Source organism: Penicillium robsamsonii (assembly GCF_028829455.1).
Source record: "Penicillium robsamsonii strain IBT 29466 chromosome Unknown utg000001l_segment0_segment0, whole genome shotgun sequence".
NCBI classification, from domain to species: domain Eukaryota; kingdom Fungi; phylum Ascomycota; class Eurotiomycetes; order Eurotiales; family Aspergillaceae; genus Penicillium; species Penicillium robsamsonii.
In genome coordinates, this window is record NW_026643219.1 from 2,376,158 (window position 1) to 2,395,587 (window position 19,430).

Sequence of the window (19,430 nt, forward strand, 5' to 3'; positions counted from 1 at the left end):
GCGTGCGCAACGCGGCCCCCTAAGTCGCAGCATTCTATGCTGGAATAATGACTTATTCGCATAGACCGTGGATATCAGCATCAAAAATACGGCCTGTGGAAGAAGACCGCTCCCGATCGTTCAGCGAGATAGCAACGACCCGCCACTCGCTATGTAAGAAACCAAATTGTAATGCTACTTGATTCAGCTGTAAAGCAAAGTCCACGTGACCGTAAATAACTGCCATAAAAATCAGGCAACAATGATGCATCATTTCTCCGAACTTGAAATTCAAAGGAGGCAATGTCAGACTGCCTGCCACTACACCTGTCATACACCCACTCACTCCGATAAGCGCTATATATGAAAAGTCAGACTGATAAGGAACCCGGCCATGTCCCGCACCCCTGGGTCAGCAACTGATGGATTTAACGAAAGACCAGAAGGTCAGTCACATCCGTTTAAGTAATTGCAACCAATACATGACATCTAACTACCATAGAAGAATGTGGAGCGACTCGCACGGGTGCGTGAGAACCAGCGCAAGAGTCGAGCCCGGAAGCAGGAGTACGTGAATGAGTTAGAGCAGCGTCTAGCAGTGTGCAAAGAACAAGCCCAACAAAAAGACATCGAACACCGACTGGCAACGCAAAAAGTAGAGGCCGAAAATCAGCATTTGAAAGCTCTTCTGAGATCACTGGGAGTTTCGAGTGCTTCTGTCCAGCAGTATCTGCAAGAAGCGGATACTGGAGCAAACACCAACCGGAAGGTTGCTATCCCTGCTATTCGGCGAGCAGAGGGAAACAATTCCCTGTACTCATCACATCGAAATACTGGCAGATCAAATTTATCAATGACAGTACCTCGCGTCTACAAAGAGGAATCAGAGGCAACTGAGCTGCCAGCAGCGGTCAATAGTACATGTGCCTCGACTGTGGTGCAACCAACAGATCAACCACCAAAGCAAACTTCACAAGAGGAAGATCCAGCTTTATGTGGATGTCGGTCCGAGAGACAAATTCCGGAAACGGTATCTGATGAAGATGTGCTCAATTCGACGCTGTGTGCTATTGCAGAAGAAATGATCAATCAATACAACACCAAAGGAGTTGACGTTGATGAGATTCGACGACAAATTTGGTCTGGGTTCCGAGGAGGTGCAAATGGCACAGGCTGCAGAGTGCAAAATCACATTCTCTTCCAAGTGCTAGACGATATCAGCAGTGATGTCTGACTTTGGCATTGACTTGGCATCCGCAACCAGTTGGGATATTTGATAGTTCCAGCTTTCTTTGAGTTTGAACAAGGGGATTGGAACGGGGACTACAGTCGTTACCAAGAATCACTTACAACCCTGTCATCTTGCCATCTGCAGCAGTGAGCCTCGAGAGCAACAAGTTCGGCTCAGATTTCGTCAAACGATAACAACTGCTTTGCTCCTTAGCACGGCACTTCGGCCTCAGACCCCCAATAGGACGATTTTATGCCTGAAAATCCCGACTAAGATGTGGGGCCATCTCTACACCACCAAGCCTGTGCAGGTTGTTTTCCCGACCAGACCCCACGCCCCAGACCCCACGCCCAGACGGCGAAATGACAACATCTCCCCGATTGCAGGTCTAAATCGAGACCGACGTTTTGCGAGCTAGAGCATAACCCACAGGAAGGGCATCAGCTATGCTAATGATGTAAATGTGTCTCATATTTTCTGTAGCATCCCAGACCGCCAATAACTGCACAATCAATGAGAAACACCCATCTAAAGTTGAATCCACTTAAAGATGACAAGCCCACAACGCTACTATCCCGCAAATACACCTACGCGAACGCTCGGACTGCCGAATCTCCAACCGGTGGAAGCCTTGAAACCCAGCGATATTAAGATGTGACGCCGATGATTAGCCGCAAAAATGGAAAGATGGCTGCTTGGCGGTGCATCCCGTCCGGGATCAGCGTATTCTCCGTTCAAAATTTTCCATATCACAGGCAGTAGAGTACTGGAATCTACTCTCTCTTTAGGCCGGTGACTTTCAATTTAGAGCAATATTTAGCCGTCGGAGTTTAAGATTTACATGCACAATCGAGAAGATGTGCAAGTTTGGTTTAAGCCGAGAAAATCGGGGTATGGGGGTTTGGTCCGATGCCGGGGCATAAGTGTGGGGGAACCTTCTCGGAGTGTATGCAACACCCGTGAGACTACACCGTTATAAAAAAAAAATATCAGCAGGATGCCGAAAAGAATACTCCGAGAATGCGCTTGGCCAAGAACAAGTAATTGCGCAAAACCGTCAGAAAGAGTCGGCATCTGGAGGCCCCGCACTTCCCGTCTCCACGAAAACGCTTAGCTGCGGATGGCGTAGCCCAATATATTTGTGTAGATGGAAAACACAATATAGAACAATACACAGGATATTCTCAAAGTCGCAAATGCATGGAACATTTTGTATTAGATATTTACAATCTTGGAGAAACAGACTTAGACAGTCCAGGTTTGCTTCCCCACACTCTCGGTGATGCAAAGGGGTTTCCCCATTCGGCAAGAGAAGGGATGATCTGTGAGAAAGTGGTCAGTTCAGATTAGAATCTTGGAAGTTGCCTAAATCCTCGGAGATCAGGTGAGGTATCTGCGGAGTGTAGCTGACCCCCACATACTCCGGAGGAAGAAGCCAAACTCTGAAAAGTCAAAGACCTTCTATATCCAACGGAGAATTGGAATTAGCGGGGAAGAGGTACGAGCGCGGTGGTACGGTGGCAGCGTAGCAATGTGAGATGCCGAAGTATAGCCGTTCTCATATAGGGAATCGACGTAAGACGATGGCAAGGGGACCAAATAGTGTATGTAAGACAGAGTGGCTGGGTAATGCTGTCCAGGTGTAATTCTGGTGATCTTAGGAAAGGGGGTTGACTTCTCACCCTGTGTTTCTCGGGAATCCCTTACCAGCCATATACACTATTGTGTCTTCCCCTTTCAAGGTGAAAGTGTGTCTCCAAAGTGAGCATCAGTGGGTTCCAGTGAGTATTGGTCATAGTCGATCATGGGAGACGATGTAATGTGATTAGTGGGATACTTTAATGTCGATCCCTTTCTCAATTTATTTCATTTTATGGAGTACTCCGTAAATCATATACGCTATGCACAATATTACAAGCCCCCCTGTGAGCAGGAGACCGAACATTTAAGATCCATGTATTTCCCTTTGTGACTCGTTCCTTCCTCACACCTTTTACTCTTTTTAATGTTGTCTCTGTGAAATCCTCTCACAGCACTTTCACAGCAATGAAGTTCGGGTGGCTAGAAGTGGCCGGCTTGACAGCCTCGGTGGTTAATGCAAATGTGAGTCCAATTTAAAGCGGTTAATAATATCACTGCTAATGAAAACGCGTCAAAACAGCCCCTGGCCCATTCTCCTCCATACTATCCTTCCCCATGGATGACTGGCGCGGGCGAATGGTCTGATGCATACACACGCGCCGTCGACTTTGTCTCTAACCTGACACTGGCTGAGAAAGTCAACTTGACAACCGGTGCTGGCTGGCAGCAAGAACGATGTGTTGGTGAAACCGGTGGCATTCCCCGACTTGGGATGTGGGGAATGTGTATGCAGGATGCGCCATTGGGTGTACGCTTCAGTAGGATTACCTATCCCGAATACGATTGGCGCAGTGAACTAATGAAACTCGAACAGGTGATTATAACTCTGGTTTCCCCTCTGGTGTCAATGTTGCCGCGACGTGGGACAAGCGACTTGCCTACCAACGTGGCATGGCAATGGGCGAGGAGCACCGCGACAAGGGCGTGGATGTGCAGTTAGGTCCCGTTGCTGGCCCTCTGGGCAAATACCCCGATGGCGGTCGTAACTGGGAAGGGTTCTCGCCTGACCCCGTTTTGACTGGTGTGATGATGGCCGAAACCATCAAGGGAATGCAGGATGCTGGTGTCATTGCTTGCGCTAAGCATTTCATTGCAAATGAACAAGAGCACTTCCGTCAGTCCGGCGAGGCTCAGGGTTACGGGTACAACATCTCCCAGAGTCTGAGCTCAAACATTGACGACAAGACTATGCACGAGTTGTACCTCTGGCCTTTCGTGGATTCTATCCGTGCTGGTGTTGGCTCTGTCATGTGCTCCTACAATCAGATCAACAACAGCTACGGTTGCGCAAACAGCTACACCCTCAACAAGCTGCTCAAGGGTGAGCTGGGCTTCCAGGGCTTTGTGATGAGCGATTGGGGTGCGCACCACAGCGGCGTCGGGTCTGCTCTGGCCGGTCTGGATATGTCCATGCCCGGTGATGTCTTACTTGGCAGCCCTTACTCCTACTGGGGAACTAACCTGACCATTTCCGTTCTGAACGGTACCGTACCAGAATGGCGCGTCGATGACATGGCTGTCCGAATCATGGCTGCTTACTACAAGGTTGGGCGTGATCGCTTCCGCACTCCTCCCAACTTCAGCTCCTGGACCCGCGATGAGTACAACTTCGAGCACGCCATGGTCAGCGAAGGCTGGGGCAAGGTCAACGAGCGCGTAAATGTCCAGCGTGACCACGCCAAGATCATTCGCAAGATTGGCTCTGACAGCACTGTCCTGCTCAAGAACAAGGGTCATGCACTGCCTCTTACCCACAATGAGAAGTTTATCGGAATTTTGGGAGAGGATGCAGGCTCTAATGCTTATGGCGCCAATGGGTGCAGCGACCGTGGCTGTGACAACGGAACTTTGGCCATGGGCTGGGGTAGTGGAACTGCCAACTTCCCTTACCTGATTACGCCCGAGCAAGCCATCCAAAATGAAGTCCTGGAATACAGCAACGGACAGACTAACGTCTTCGCTGTGACTGATAACTGGGCCCTCACAGAGATGGCTGCCCTGGCCTCTCAGGCTGATGTTGCCCTGGTTTTCGTGAACGCCAATTCTGGCGAGGGATTCATCAACGTTGATGGCAACGAGGGTGACCGCAAGAACCTGACACTCTGGAAGAATGGTGATGAGGTGATTAAGACTGCTAGTCAATACTGCAACAACACTATCGTCGTGATCCACAGCACATCCGCTGTTCTGATTAGCGACTGGTATGACAATGACAACATTACTGCCATTGTCTGGGCTGGTTTGCCAGGCCAAGAGAGCGGTCGCAGTCTGGTGGATGTACTGTATGGTCGCGTCAACCCCGGTGGTAAGACTCCATTCACCTGGGGTAAGACTCGCAAGGACTACGGGCCTCCTCTCCTCACAGTGCCCAACAACGGCGCCGATGCTCCTCAGGACAACTTTGAGGATGGTGTATTCATTGACTACCGCCGCTTCGACAAGGATAACACAGAGCCCATTTACGAGTTTGGTTACGGTCTGAGCTACACCAACTTTGCCTTCTCCGACCTGAAGGTCACCCCTCTTGTCTCGACTAAATACAACGAATACAAAGCGACGATTGGAAAGACCCAAAAAGCGCCCATTCTCGGTGAAGCTGGCAAGGTTTCGGATAACTTGTTCCCGGAGGAAATCAAACGCGTCCGCCAGTACCTTTACCCATGGTTAAACTCGACCGACCTGCGTGCCTCGTCCGGTGATCCTGACTATGGCATGGATTCCAAGGAATACCTTCCTGAAGGCGCTACCGATGGTTCTCCCCAGGACCTTCTCCCCTCCAGCGGCAACTCCGGCGGCAACCCCGGTCTGTTTAAAGACCTCTACCAAGTGACCGCTACTATCACCAACACCGGCTCCGTGACTGGTGACGAGGTTCCCCAGTTGTACATCTCCCTGGGTGGCGATGATGAGCCATCAAAGGTCCTTCGTCAGTTTGACCGAGTCACCGTTGCCCCAGGCCAGTCCCTCCAGTGGACCACCACTTTGACCCGCCGTGACGTCTCCAACTGGGATGTTGACTCCCAGAACTGGGTGATCTCCGACGCCCAAAAGAAGGTGTATGTCGGTAACTCATCCCGAAAGTTGCCTCTTTCAGCCGATTTGCCCTCGGTTGAGTAAATGATCTTCTTTCTTTTCTGGAATGAAACCAAGAGGATACACATGTCCGCATGAATTAGTTTCTTGGTGTTGTACAGCCAGCATTGCGTTTTGCACATAGTTTTTTTCCCCTTCTCTCAAGACATGCCCCTATGACTACATTGATAGTTAATGAAACCCATTATTATTTCTTATTCAATCTATTCATAGAAGCATACAACTAGATCCCTGATGTCGTGATCTATCAGCTGTGCCCACCGGGCGATAGCCAATCCGTAGAACCATACTGCGGGCATGAAAGCCAGACATCTATTCAATCTTGCCCTCAAACCTATCTCCCTCACAAATCCATACCCCGATAAACCCTGAAAATGCAAGCAATCCGAGTCCACCCAGCACCGCCCTCCCCATCACCCTATTTCCCATCCTAACCCCCACACCTAATCCACGTCAAAGCAACAGCCATAATCCATGACATGCTCATATAGCCCGAGCCATACCGTCAACCCTACACAATCTAGGGTCACGATTTCCCAATCACAGTGAAAATCAAATTCCCATGTTCAACAACTCCCTCAAGCTGTCTTCGGGCATAATTCCCGCAGACCGTGCCTCAACATGGGCTTCATACGCGCTCGTGGCAACAGACGAAGTCGCAGAAAAACCAGCGGGTCTTGAGCGTGAAGAGGCAGCGGTATTGAATTACCGCTTAGCGCGCAGACGGCGTACAAGGCGTTCTTTGTGCATGCGGATCTTCCGCTTCCGCTTCTGGGCGGGCGTGCGCTGTCGGAACCACGCTGTCATTAGGACAAGAATTATCACCATGCTTATCAGTTGGAACAGCGTGTGTTTGTTGCTGGTGAGGGTGGGGTTGGGTGTTTTCTTGTACAGCTTGCTGGGTGTGCTGGGGCTCATATTGTTGTGGGTGGTTGGATCTTTTGGGAGGAATAGGGCGTTTTTTTCCCAAGAAGTTGCGGCTGCCGAGGTTGCTGAGCATGGAGGTTTGAGTGTCCAGCTGGTGAGGAGGGCAGGTTTGTGAATGAGAGAAACGTCCTGATATTGATTCGACGGACTTTGATTTTGTTGAGGTGCGCGCGAAGCGTCTGAGAAGGGATGGACTTAGGGAGTTGTGTTTCGTTGAGGGGAGTGGTGAGGGTTTGCGTTTGTTGCTGGAAGGATTGACCGTATGAGGCTTATGATTATGCCGGGAGGTTTGAGGGTCGAGGGAAAGTTGTGCTTACAGTTTAGATTCTTTAAATCTATGAGTACTGTATCAAATCGTGAGAATTTCAGATCAAACCATCTGTGCGGTATAATCTTTCCCTGGCATGGTATCATAACATATCCGCGGTCCTCGCAACAGCCCTGTCTGTAGCCGAGTGACCCATTCCTTAAAGGAAACACCAGCTCGCTTAGCGTCGAAGACAGCAATTATCGGCCCATTCGGCTCGAGAGACCCGCTGAGACTGCTCAGATTATCACGCAAATACAGACGACGGCCTCGATAACCGAGTTCTTTCAAGGAAAGAGACCGTAGCGAGGATTCATCTCCGAGGAAATTCCAAACCTGTCGCCAAGCAGCACTGCTCTCCTCATTCATCTCTAGAGAGTCCCATCTTGACAGGTTATGGCCACTATCGGTGTCCATTGGAGCTGCACCCCTCAAGTTCAAGGACTGTAGCGCAAGAGACCTCAAAGTCGGCATTGCAGTGCGCAAAAATGCCTTGAAGGTATCATAGGTAATTTCAATCCAATAAAGATCGAGTTCAACTAGCTGGGTGAAGTTGATACGCTGGGAGATGTCGATAAAATAGTGAGGGCTCATTACACCGTTTCGGTCCCACTGGGAGAATGTTAGGACCTTGAGGCTTGGTGCAACTATTATAGGAATATCGATGAGATATCTGAGTTTAGAATCATCTGACTGTACTTCCCAAATGCAGATACAGAGGTGCAGATGTTCTAATCCTTCCAGGGAGAAAAGTAGGGATTTGTGTGTGAGTTTGAGTGTAATATCCGAAGGGGGCAGAGCACAATGTTCGTCGTTGCATATGTCTAACTTTTTGAGTTTTCTGTTCGAGGCAACCGCTGCCTCCATGAGAGCAGAAAAAGCCATAGCGTGGTCCTTCGCTCTGCTCTTCCAGAGGTTGTGTATGGGTTTTCTGAGGTTCAATCCAAATGGGTTGAATCCGAGCTGATGTTTTACCCCACGCCAACCGAGGCACCGAAATTCATCCTTTGCAATTGAATTTGAATTCCAGAAAAAGTCGGAGTCGTTATGTTGCATTCTAATGACAGTGAGATTCTCAAAGCGTGCCATACATTCCTTGAGGACGTTGTTAAGAGTATCGGATTCGAGGATGTTGAGATGATCTGCCACTAAAGCCTGGTATTCAGTGTGCCGATTATTGATCTGGGCAACAGTCTTAGGCGGTCTGTCTCTATGCGAAGTGGTGCAGGCCTTGAAGGAATCAACATCCATCTCATAAAAGCCCCCAAACAAGGACGGTACAACCCATAGCTCTTGAACTCGTGTTCGGAAGCTATTGTTTGCTGCGAGCTCTTCCAATCGACGAAGACTGTGACTAGTGAGGATCAAACCGATACTCTTGCAATATCGCTCCGCAAAAGCATCCAGCGACTTCGTGTACACTGCAAGGCAGGTGGTCCGAAACGCAATCCAGTCGCGCAGCTCCAGATAGCCGCAGATATCACATACAAGCTCTGTGGGGAATGTTGCGATAGACATGTAGACGAGCCTTCTATGTTGAGCAACGGCAGAAATGAGGAGCACAGGAGCACAGTTGATCTGGAGTCTGTCGGTGTAGGTGTCATGTGATTGGACAGCAATGTAGGTCTGTTTAATCGGGTTGCAAAGAGTGTCGGCGCAGTTACGCCGGTATACCGGAGGATTTATTAATCCTACCAATGCTGTAGTTAGTTAGTTATTTATTAGTTAGTTAGACAGAGAGTTGAATACCGTTGATTGGACCCATACATTACACAATACGGAATACTCCGAGAAAGAGTTGGTGCCTCAGGCATAAACTGTTACAGTTAACTAGGAAGTCTAAAACTGAAGGAAGCGAGCAAAGGAAAAGACTGTAAGATTTCTTCACTATCGAGAGATCACAGGCTATGACAGATTTCAAACATTTCCACTGGCCAAAGTGTCCGCCGTACGAACCAAACTTGAATTTCCAGCAATTTACCAGATCAAGGGTCCTATATCCGTCTCATATGTACTCTCCTCAATTACAGGGCCACTCTCATCATCAGTACCTTTGCATGGAGCACGCATCTCTCTAATTTGACAGCGACCAAATTGATGGACAGTGGGTGTAGGCAGGGACGAGCGCGACAGTATCTTTCTGTGAAGAGCAGCTGCCTGGTCGATTATATCTCGGGCCTGGGCAATAATCCGGTCTCGCTCGTTGTCCCAAGAGAACACCTTGATTGTATACTAAAGAAGGTATCAGTAAACATATTGGCTCGGCTTCCCTCAATCTTGTAAACACCCACCCGACTTGTATTACTGAGATGCATGAATACCCATTTTGATCCGTCAGTTAAAACACCATAGATAGACGCGTCTCTTCTTGCTAGCTTACGAGCCTGGTGAATACTCGACATATTTTGAAGCAGAGTCCAGCTCCGACGCACCGGCCTCTTAGACTTCATAACGATCATGTTTGTTTCCAGCTCCCAGCAGTGGCCATACCACAAAACGAAGTCGATGATATCCACTGGAGCTACAGTTCGGTTGTCTTTCATTTCCGACGTGAATATCCGCTTCCGAAAGCTCCAGTGGGGCGAGTCTAGGGCCCCGCCAGCATAAAGTGGCTCACTCTTCATCTTATCTGCGAGCAGCGCGAGGAGAAGTGATTCTATTCTCATTGGGAATAATGGGTGTGCGACACCATCCCGAGCGGTGATTAACTCAAGATCGTCCCATAAACATGCTAATAAGCTGTTAGCAACATATAAACATGTAGATGATTAGCTGAAACTCACCGAGATTATCTGGGATGTTCCAGGTATTTTTTGCGTTGAGTTGCTTCTTATTCCACCACCTAGCAGGTGAGAGGCCACATGCATTCACTACATGTTGATGTCCCTTAGTCGCCTTGATAATTGCACAGGCTGTTTCAATCATTGTCAAGAGTGTTTTCAACTGAGCACCAAGAAAGCAAAGCCGAATAAAGTAGAATAATTGAGGAACAAATCATGGAACTCTGTGAGAGAAGAAAAAGGCTTAGAGAGCAAACGTTATATGAGTCAACCGTATACTTTCCCTTTTTAGAACACGGAGCCTTGGAAGCTTTCCAAGGTTGACAATCGGATTGTTGGAAATCACACGCACATCTTATACATGAAAAACCCTGGAAGTCATTTTTATTCTTCTGGCTACAACAGGAGGAAAGGGATCTAAAAAGTGACATAAAAAAAGAAATCTAAGAAGAGGTCTAGAAATCGATATATTAGGATATTCAAAAAGGCACACAAAAAGACACATAAAAAAGAAAGAAAATTTGCTTCCACGAACTTTAGTATGTACATTCTCTATCCATGGAAACTACTAATGTACTAAGCCTTTCAAAGTAACTGAAGGAAGGTAGTCGACTGTCATATCTAATCCCCCTTTATATCTTTCCTACACTCTCTTTTTCTTCAACTCGAACACTTTTTTTCTAGCCATGGAGCAAATCGTGGAACCTCGAAAGAGTAAACCTCTCAAAAATCATGCCAAGCGCAAAAAAGAAATGCCTACAATCGCCATTACCGACCTTGACCCGATTGAAATTCCGCATCACTTTAACCTCGCTCACTGTCCGCCCACCGAGTTCGAACTTTCTCCCAGAAAGACGGAAAAGGTCTCGCTTTCTTCTCATCTAAGTAAGCTTGATTATTGATAAGGATATGTTGCGATACTAACTTATACAGACTCTATCCTCGCAGACTATGACATGGCAACCGGAGGCTCACCTAAAAGTGAGGCGCTCATAAGATCTCGCATTAATGTGATTATCTTGACAACTCTGGCCAAGATGAAGCGCGAGTTTGTTGCAAAACTCTCTACCTCCGTTGCCTCGTCTACTGTCTCCTCCACGATAAAGTCTATTCACCTGCAATTCGAACGCAAGATAAAATTCGATTGGAAAAGCGATAATCGACTGGTGAAACTTTCCGGCATCATTGACTACTCACTTTCGTATGACATACCTAATGAATATGCAACCAATATGGCTATACTTGAAGTCGAAAGACCGCATTTGCTTAAAAGCGGTATGTTACATTGTCTCGCATATATGGGTAAGTGATTTTGATTTCTATCATACCTGGCTTACTGTTAATACGAATAGCGATGATCCACGAAACAAGAAAGCAGTCCAAGACTAGAGACAAGTCCGTGTACGGAATCGCGACGGACAGTTATGAGTGGGTGTTTATCCGGATTCGTCCAAATGGGGAGGTGAGACGTCTTCGTGAAACTTGCTATAATATCACTAATGATATTTTTTAGTGGGTTGAAAAGTCTTACAACTGGGCGCACAGTGCCCAAGATATTGTCTCGATGCTGGTGAAAAATTTCGCCCGTGCAGCGGGATTCAACCCCCAGACCAGCTACAAAAGGGAGTACCCAACTTCGTCGTAGCAGCCGGCTACCGGGCTGCCAGAACAATGATGTACACGCTCCACATACGCATAGCAGTGTGATCCCCCGCTCTTAGTGGCGGTAGCTAGGCTCGATAATGGAACATTTAGTCATTCATGAGATTATCTCATATCATTTACAATAGAGCGTTATATATCTTCGTAGTCTCAGGTCAGGGTCGTTGTCCTATCGTAAGACTAATGGCGCAGATCCATTTTGGGGTCTTGAAAGCTTCGAAAGAGAGCAAGTTCGCTCAGTCTTTATCAAGGCTCTTCCGTAAGTGCAATAGTTCTTCTCTCTCTCTCTCTCTCCCTCCCGGTCCTTGAGTCTAACTATTATTGACGATTTAGCAAGCTATTCGAGAACAGGTGGTGGCCTAGTGTGCCCAGGGCAAAAGGTCTGGTTTGGCACCGGGAGACGCAAACACAGTATGTCGTTTCCATGCCATCTGACGCGAGCTTACATACTGATATACTATAGGTACTTTATCGGACAGTTCCATAAGGTCGGTAAGCCTAAACGTCCGGTTGAGTTTGGTGCCGTGTGGTTAGCGATGTTCAACCTCGCCAAACCCGGCCCCCCAATTAGATATGAGGATGAAGACTACGACAAAGACACTTCACGCTGGAAATGGTAGCTAAGGAGAAAGCCAAATTGTTCGATGTCGATCTATTTATAACGTTTGAAGTCTTTCACCAAAATCTAGATTTCTTCTCGAGCAAATGCCAAGCATATACACATATCCAACAATGGGTCACATCACTCAAAACGATCAAACGATTATAAATCGCACTTTAACAGCATCTAGTATGAGTCCTCCGCCGCCACAAAATGCCCTTTAGCTTACAATACCTCTTTCAAATCCATCACACTTGCCGATACCCGATTGTTTGTGCCGAGTAGCACTCCTGCAGAATGCACAGCCAGGTAACGACCTCCATTCCCCGACAGTACCCGCAGAGACCGTGTGTAGCCGTGTTCTTGGGGCGAAGCGATCTCTGTCCACTCCCCTTCACCAAGAGCCTTGTTAATGAACAAAGTACTCTGTGTACCGGAGCTGACAATTATGGTGCCGTTTTTGCCACCGTAAGGTGTCCACACAACGTACGGCGAAGATGTCGGCTTAGTACCACTCGAGACGATCAGACGCTGGTCCGGGGCGGAGGCGATCTTTTCAGGGTCGGACGACAAACGGTAGTACAGAGGGAACGAGTAGCTTGAGGTGCCGAAGAAAGAGCCATATTCATAGATATAGAAGTATTGGCCGTTCGGGAGCTAGAAAAAAATTAGCACTCTCCAGGCGTGGCATAAACCAATCGCAAGTGAATCGATGTCTTCGGTTTAGCTTACCTTGGTTACAACTGGCATGCCGGGTCGGTCGGTATATGTCGGATAGGCAACATCCTGTACAACAGGTCCCCAGTTCCTTAGATCAGTTGAGACCTGGTGACTTATTGCCTGTCCGTAAGTTGCATTATCCCGCTGATCGGCGTAATAACAAATCAGCTTGCCCTTGCTGTGAAGGGAGTTAGCGAGTTATTTCAAAGCACAGAAGAAAGAAGAACATACTGGGCCAGTAGGAATGGCTCCCATACAGGAGTCAGTCCATTGTTCGGCACCGCTTCTCCTCCTGCAGCGATATGACTGACAAACTTCCAAGTTAAGCCGTCGTCCTGCGACGCGTAAAGATCGATGTTTGTGGATGACAGGTCAGTCGGAATGCTACTACCGGCTAGAAGTAGAGTTCCTTTTTTAAATGAGCCGACGCGCTCGGGAAGGGAGTAGAGGAACGGCTGATAGCGCAGGCCATATCCGTTGACAGTGTCATGGACCTTGGAGATCTCCTTCCAGGTCTTTCCGTAGTCCTTGGAGCGATAGATGGGGAAATAGACAGCCGGTGGCTCTGGGGAGTAGTTTTCCCATGTTGCAAGAAGGTCACCGTTGGGAAGTTGCTCGTTTCGTGGGTAAAGCGTCCGTGGAATGATGTAGTCGGAAGGTGGTGAGAAGATGGTCACATTTGTGAATGGGGTAGGAGAAGAGTGCTTGGAGCGCGGAATTGTCACTGCAGCTACAGCTGCAGCAAAAGCAAAAACCTGTGGAATTCTCATGTCTGGTATGCTGGAGCTAACTGGTATTCTATCTTGATTGCCAGCATCATGCTACTTTTATAACTCGATTCTGTCCAAAATAAGAGTTGATTTCTAAAAGTATATAATGCTCCGGGGTTATCCCGCCGGGATTGATCTTATTCTGGACTAATTTGAGGGTCTTCCATCTAGAATTTCCATCAATTACGGCCACGATAGATAATCCGGGGAAATATGGGAGATATTATTTAAATGACATCAATTGCCGAGAGAGCACGTGCGATCACGTGTTACAGAATAACCCCTACTTCAAGAGGAAATGTATCTCCTCAGGAAGTACATACTATTACCCCGTAATCAATCTAAGCTCTGAGCATGGACTCTTAGGGGCTATGGTGGTCGGAGGGCAACCTCGTATCGACCACCATACTTTGAAATTCAAACTATTAAAGTCCATGACAATTGGTCAGCACAAGCCCCCAGGCAGTTTGGCCCCCGCCATCCACAGCCAAATTTAGCGACGCCCAAAAAGTTGACCAATGATGAACGTGGATCTACACTCCAGTGCTAAATACGTTGCCTATCAGCACACAGCCCTCTAGCATCGCCATGATCTGCTGGCAACCAACATGTTTAAATGTGATTGATTGGGAGAAGACCCTCTTTAATTTCCGGGGATTCGTGTAGCCTACAAAGTAAGGCTGAGTTGATATTGGAAACATATATACCTTGGATTTCTTCCACGTTTCTCGTTCAGATTCCAACTGCCTGTCAGATCTCACCTTTTTCTGAGACATCCAAATCCAAATATCCTTTTCCACAGAAGTGAATTTGTCTGAAAATGGCACCCGCCGACCTCACCCACCGGCCAAAAAGCCGATTGACAGGGAAACTGCAGCGATCGACAAGGAACCTTGTCGGTCGTTCAACAGCAATGTGGGATGATTCAAAATATCGTTATCACCAATCGACAATGGAAACATGGCACAAATCAGCAGATACGTTAAATGATTCAAAGGATCGGTGTCAGAGGTCAGCTAAATCGATAATATATCGATCGGTGTCAAAATGGAATCAATCAGCAGATCAAGTATATCGAGCCGCTCGCATCGAAGACACGAAACAGCATGCTACAGCAAGCGATGTGAAACCCCGAGAGCAAGTGTTTTCACAGTCACGGTTTTACTCACGGATACTCAACTCGCAACCAATAAACCCATCTCCAATCCCCGTATCACCATCCACAAAAGTCCCATCAATCAAATCTGTCTCTGTCTCTGTTTCTTCACTATCTCCGGAGGAACAGATAGGAGGGTTTTACGAAGCAACCGTGCTCGTCAATTCCACGGCGGAGCAGACAAGACACTTGCGGGATGACAAAAGGACAGTCCTAGGCGAGATTGAGCTTGAGTGGATCGACTCGACCATCACCGATGCCGAAAATGGAGCCAATGATTTAGCTGCGTTTGTGAACCAGTTTAGACAAGTCAGGTCCCGAGCCCACACAATCTGGAAGCGCCGTGACTATGAACTTGCCCTGAAAAAGGAATCCCGCATGCTTCTTTCTCATGAAAAACTCGAGACGGTTCTTGGCCACCTTCACTCACTACCAACCACTTTGAGCAAGGACGAATCTTTCTTCTCTCCATCTGAGGTCTCAATGGTCGCTCCTGCGATCCCAGAGCTCCCATCTAAGACGAGTGTAATATCTCTCCTTGAGCTTCCAGGGTTGTCCCATGTGGAAGCTGAGAGACCTATACCGAAAATTGTCGTGACCCAACATGATGGTGATCATGAGGATAATGTTATATACTCGCATATCGACGAAAGTCCTCCCCCAAGCTATGAAGCAAGTGGGTTGAATAGCACGGCAGAGTCACGGTGATTGCATCACTATATCACTTCTGAGGGTTGGATAAGGAGCGATATGATTGTTACGGAACTTACGACGATATCACACGAATAATGAATAAAAAAACTTCTTCTACATGCTAAATCTAGCAATTCGTAGACTTCTTGGCTTAGGTCAAACCAGTCCTTCTCCCTAGTCAAGAAGACTTAAAAACCATAACACCGCACAAATATACCCAGGGTGGACACTGGGAACAACAGCTAAAGACGGGACTGAATATCAAGTGCGGTGATCTCCTCGGCCACGGCGTTGACTGCCTCAACCGCCATTCCGTATCCCGCCTGGTAGCCAGTTCCACCAGCACCATAGTTATGGACAAGAACCCCCCGGCGTCCTGCAGCGCTTACTTGCACATTTTCTCTGGCAACACGAGCACCACCCTCGCGAGATGGGCGTAGCCCAGCAAATGCACCAAGAATCTCAGTCTCGTTTGACTTTAGAGCAGGAAGCAAAGCCGTCGTTCGAGATAGAATTGATTCTGTCTCTTCTCCGAAGGTATCTGGTGTTCTGTCGATACAGTTCAGTTACTGTCATATGGAACACCCAAGAGAAAACAACACTAGACTAATGTTGTCCTCACAAGAGCTGAATGGACCCTACTTACCCAACATTCTTTTGCATGAATCCACCAAGAATCACGTTTCCATTCGAGTATGGACGAGGAATCACATAGGTTTCATAGTCCTTACCATGTCTCATAATGTTTTGTTGAACATGGGATGCTCTTGCAAGTAGAATTTGACCTCTGGTGGGAAAGCACTTTGAGTCTTGAACTCCCGGTAACTCTTTTGCTGCATTCCCGGTGCAGTTGAATACCACCTTGGTATCCTTGCTGAGATAGCCGGACGACACTTGAGGCAACTTTTGGCGAACGACTCGCACTCCGTATTCTTGGGTAACCTTCTGGAACAGATACCGAAGGTGCATTGGTGCATTGAGTGTTATTGTCGTGAACTCTATGCCGAATGCGACACCCGCTGGCAGGTCTTGTGTGGCAATCTCCTTGAACTGTTTAATGGTAATATCGATAAGCATATCTGGAATAAGTAAAGGAAGTCACCTACAACTCACATCTTTGAGATACGCCGCCATCGATTCAATCTTCTCACGGGATGGTAGCTCATCCCAATACTCCACCGAAGGAGTTTCTTTCACAAACGCATTCTTTCCATCCTTGGCTGCAAGATCGAGAAGATACATGTATCCAAGCTTGTCCCATCTCAATGCATTCGGGTCACTTGCAGAGATAGCTGAGAAATTGGCACCAGCCCTGAGCTCCGGTTAATACTTTGTGAATGTGAACTGGCGGCAGGAATTCTAACGAACCACGGTGAAGTGTAATTTATGGAAGTGTCTCCTGGAAGATGCTCTGCAACGATGGTCGTGTGTCGGCCATAGCCCTTTTCAGCGAGAACGAGGGCTACATTTAGCCCGATCACGCCGGCCCTTGTAAAAATTAGCCTCACGATTCCGAAACAGTCGTCGTGTGTTTTAGCTCTCACTTACCCGATGATCACTACAGATTCGCTTTTCATATTTTTGAGTGGCTTTATTGATCCCAAGTGAGAATGAACTTCCTTAGTTGCCTCTTGTCTGCTACCTCCAAGAGCTTTAAATACTTTACAATCAAGGGCAACTTTTTACATTGTATGGTCTGATGTTGACTTGCACCGCGGACTTTGCCGCGGTGCATCCCCGCGGTATAGTTTAGGAGCTCCTATTGGTGGCATGGCCGGTGGGAGTAGGTGGGGATAAGCGGTATCGCCTTTAATTGGCCAAGACTCCAACATTGAAGAGCCTCATCGAGGACAGTCATTTCAACGACCAATGGATAATCATCATACGGCGATGGAAATAGCTCAGAAAAGAACATCAATTCAATTAAGACATTGAGGTAGTTACGTCTAAACCATTGAAAATACTTTCAAAGAAGAAAAAAAAACAGAGGGCAAGATGACATAAACTCTAGTGCAGCTTTCTATCTTTTCTAGCATCCCTTCAATGCTATCTCTAGAATATATATTGAAAAGCTACTGCGTTGCAGATCAGAACTTTTCCAAGAATCCCTCTAGACTTCTACTGTTCATGATAAAATCATGATTTCTAGAAATATGATCGCTTGGAATATACGACTGCCGTTTCGACGTCTCATCGATCCGCTATATATCATCAATGCCATTAGAATGCGTCAAGTGATTTAGGCTATGTGTTATTAGTGTCTGCACTCATCGACGAGAGGACCCACTGTAGCTAGCCGAATTCATAGCTGGCGTTTCTTCCCTTCGAGCTTAGCTTTCTCTCTTTCTCCTACGATCTCCTCCCTCTACTCCATATACCTATCGATCTCTCTGTGTGCATGCACTGTGGTGCTTACTGGTCATCTCCAGAAGCATGGCATCATATGTGTGGTTTGATAGCTGCTAACCAAACAAGACGGTCATCTGGTTTGAACATAAGAACTCGCTAGTAGCCAGCGCTAGCCATTATTCCAAACAATGCGGCAATTCTTGAAACAACCTGAAGATTTAAAGTGTCGCAACTCAATAGAGAAAACTCAAATGCCTCAGGACGCGGAGATACCTCGGCGGTGATATCTCGGTAATCGTCCGGGAATGATTCGGTTCACAGTTTTCAAATAAACTTTGGAAGCCCCTGTCATCAAGAAATATAGTTATAAAGTCTGCGAAATCGCCGTGCAAATACAAATCGAGATAGAAATCAATGATTTTACAAATCAGCACATCATGCCTGAACATATTGATTCACAGGTATCTACACCTAAAACGAGCATGTCACAGTCTTCCTCCGTTGAGGATCTCAACGCCACCCAGAAGTCACATCCTTCACCTCTCCAGCGCTTGAAGAAACAATGGAAGGAGATAAAAAAGGAGTGGGGACCTCTCATGGCCGCCAAAGAGGACATATATGATGAATACACCTTCCCACCGGGCCGTTATTCTGGGCAAAAATAGCTTGACAATGGTGAGTGTTTTGCACCCTACCGCATCATGATCGAACTTGGTATCTAATATTGTTTTGAAGACAGGACTCGGTGTTTTTTTTTGTTAAGACGGCAAAAGAGCGAAACTTTTCTTCGACCTAGAGGACGCCATTCCTAATACCTCAACGATCGTGGCCATGCAAGATATGCGATCTTCCTATCAATCTGACCCCTGACCTGCTTTCTAAAGCATCTTATTTCTTCACGATACCGATGAACACTTTCAAAACAATGGCGTTTGCTCTGCGGAACATAGGCGGGGACTATTATTTTGCAACGTGGCGTTCGTTGCCCTTTTTTCAAGAGTTGCATTTTACTGGCGTCTTCCTGGAATGTTGAGGATTTGGCTGTTTTCAAGACATAAAGATAGCCTCTTTCTCTCTTAACTATCTCGACAACTCATAACTCATAATATCCTAATGCATATCAATTACACCTCTCTCATTCTTGGTACATCTATTATGCATTTTGATTTAGTCTGCAAGTAAGAAAATGGGAAGAAAACAGTAAAAGATAGACAGAAGAGAAGAACCGAGGCAAAAAACGAACATAATTATTTCCATTACCCGGCTTAAAAGCATGCCCGCCACCTCACAAGGGAGGTTAAATTGCACGGGTTACATACCCGGACAAGGTACGACGGTGAATGCACATTCTACAGCTGCTCCGTCAAGAAGCCAGCCACAAGAAAGAATATGAATTTTGCTTTCCACTAGCCTCTAACCAGGAGATAGACACCTCAGAGTGAAAATGATATCTATGTATACTCACTACGCTGAAAGTTGGTTTCAGTGCATAGTCTTTGCCTGAGTATCGAGGCAGTAACA

The 19,430-nt window shown here is 47.1% G+C and overlaps 9 protein-coding genes across 9 annotated transcripts; 6 read left to right on the forward strand and 3 right to left on the reverse strand.

The window, feature by feature from the left end:
* Positions 1–401: 401 nt before the first annotated feature.
* On the forward strand, positions 402–1,213 carry N7447_000937 (bZIP transcription factor; the record flags this gene model as incomplete). The annotated part of the gene is made up of 2 exons (XM_057225213.1): positions 402–425; positions 482–1,213. 2 exons carry the CDS (start codon positions 402–404, stop codon positions 1,211–1,213), a joined length of 756 nt encoding a protein of 251 aa, XP_057089229.1.
* Positions 1,214–3,256: 2,043 nt separating this feature from the next.
* Positions 3,257–5,968, forward strand: N7447_000938 (beta-glucosidase; the record flags this gene model as incomplete). Its single annotated transcript, XM_057225214.1, has 3 exons — positions 3,257–3,313; positions 3,372–3,609; positions 3,666–5,968. 3 exons carry the CDS (start codon positions 3,257–3,259, stop codon positions 5,966–5,968), a joined length of 2,598 nt encoding a protein of 865 aa, XP_057089230.1.
* A 210-nt stretch (positions 5,969–6,178) lies between these two features.
* On the forward strand, positions 6,179–6,986 carry N7447_000939 (uncharacterized protein; the record flags this gene model as incomplete). The annotated part of the gene is made up of 2 exons (XM_057225215.1): positions 6,179–6,183; positions 6,491–6,986. 2 exons carry the CDS (start codon positions 6,179–6,181, stop codon positions 6,984–6,986), a joined length of 501 nt encoding a protein of 166 aa, XP_057089231.1.
* A 255-nt stretch (positions 6,987–7,241) lies between these two features.
* On the reverse strand, positions 7,242–8,696 carry N7447_000940 (uncharacterized protein; the record flags this gene model as incomplete). Its single annotated transcript, XM_057225216.1, has 1 exon — positions 7,242–8,696. One exon carries the CDS (start codon positions 8,694–8,696, stop codon positions 7,242–7,244), a length of 1,455 nt encoding a protein of 484 aa, XP_057089232.1.
* A 1,948-nt stretch (positions 8,697–10,644) lies between these two features.
* Positions 10,645–11,603, forward strand: N7447_000941 (uncharacterized protein; the record flags this gene model as incomplete). Its single annotated transcript, XM_057225217.1, has 4 exons — positions 10,645–10,843; positions 10,892–11,233; positions 11,311–11,420; positions 11,472–11,603. 4 exons carry the CDS (start codon positions 10,645–10,647, stop codon positions 11,601–11,603), a joined length of 783 nt encoding a protein of 260 aa, XP_057089233.1.
* Positions 11,604–12,446: 843 nt separating this feature from the next.
* Positions 12,447–13,711, reverse strand: N7447_000942 (sialidase family protein; the record flags this gene model as incomplete). Its single annotated transcript, XM_057225218.1, has 3 exons — positions 12,447–12,878; positions 12,954–13,119; positions 13,173–13,711. 3 exons carry the CDS (start codon positions 13,709–13,711, stop codon positions 12,447–12,449), a joined length of 1,137 nt encoding a protein of 378 aa, XP_057089234.1.
* Positions 13,712–14,531: 820 nt separating this feature from the next.
* N7447_000943 (uncharacterized protein) lies at positions 14,532–15,575 on the forward strand (the record flags this gene model as incomplete). Its single annotated transcript, XM_057225219.1, has 1 exon — positions 14,532–15,575. One exon carries the CDS (start codon positions 14,532–14,534, stop codon positions 15,573–15,575), a length of 1,044 nt encoding a protein of 347 aa, XP_057089235.1.
* Positions 15,576–15,802: 227 nt separating this feature from the next.
* On the reverse strand, positions 15,803–17,137 carry N7447_000944 (FAD-dependent oxidoreductase; the record flags this gene model as incomplete). Its single annotated transcript, XM_057225220.1, has 5 exons — positions 15,803–16,109; positions 16,207–16,610; positions 16,674–16,872; positions 16,929–17,048; positions 17,109–17,137. 5 exons carry the CDS (start codon positions 17,135–17,137, stop codon positions 15,803–15,805), a joined length of 1,059 nt encoding a protein of 352 aa, XP_057089236.1.
* A 1,209-nt stretch (positions 17,138–18,346) lies between these two features.
* N7447_000945 (uncharacterized protein) lies at positions 18,347–18,574 on the forward strand (the record flags this gene model as incomplete). Its single annotated transcript, XM_057225221.1, has 1 exon — positions 18,347–18,574. One exon carries the CDS (start codon positions 18,347–18,349, stop codon positions 18,572–18,574), a length of 228 nt encoding a protein of 75 aa, XP_057089237.1.
* Positions 18,575–19,430: the final 856 nt, after the last annotated feature.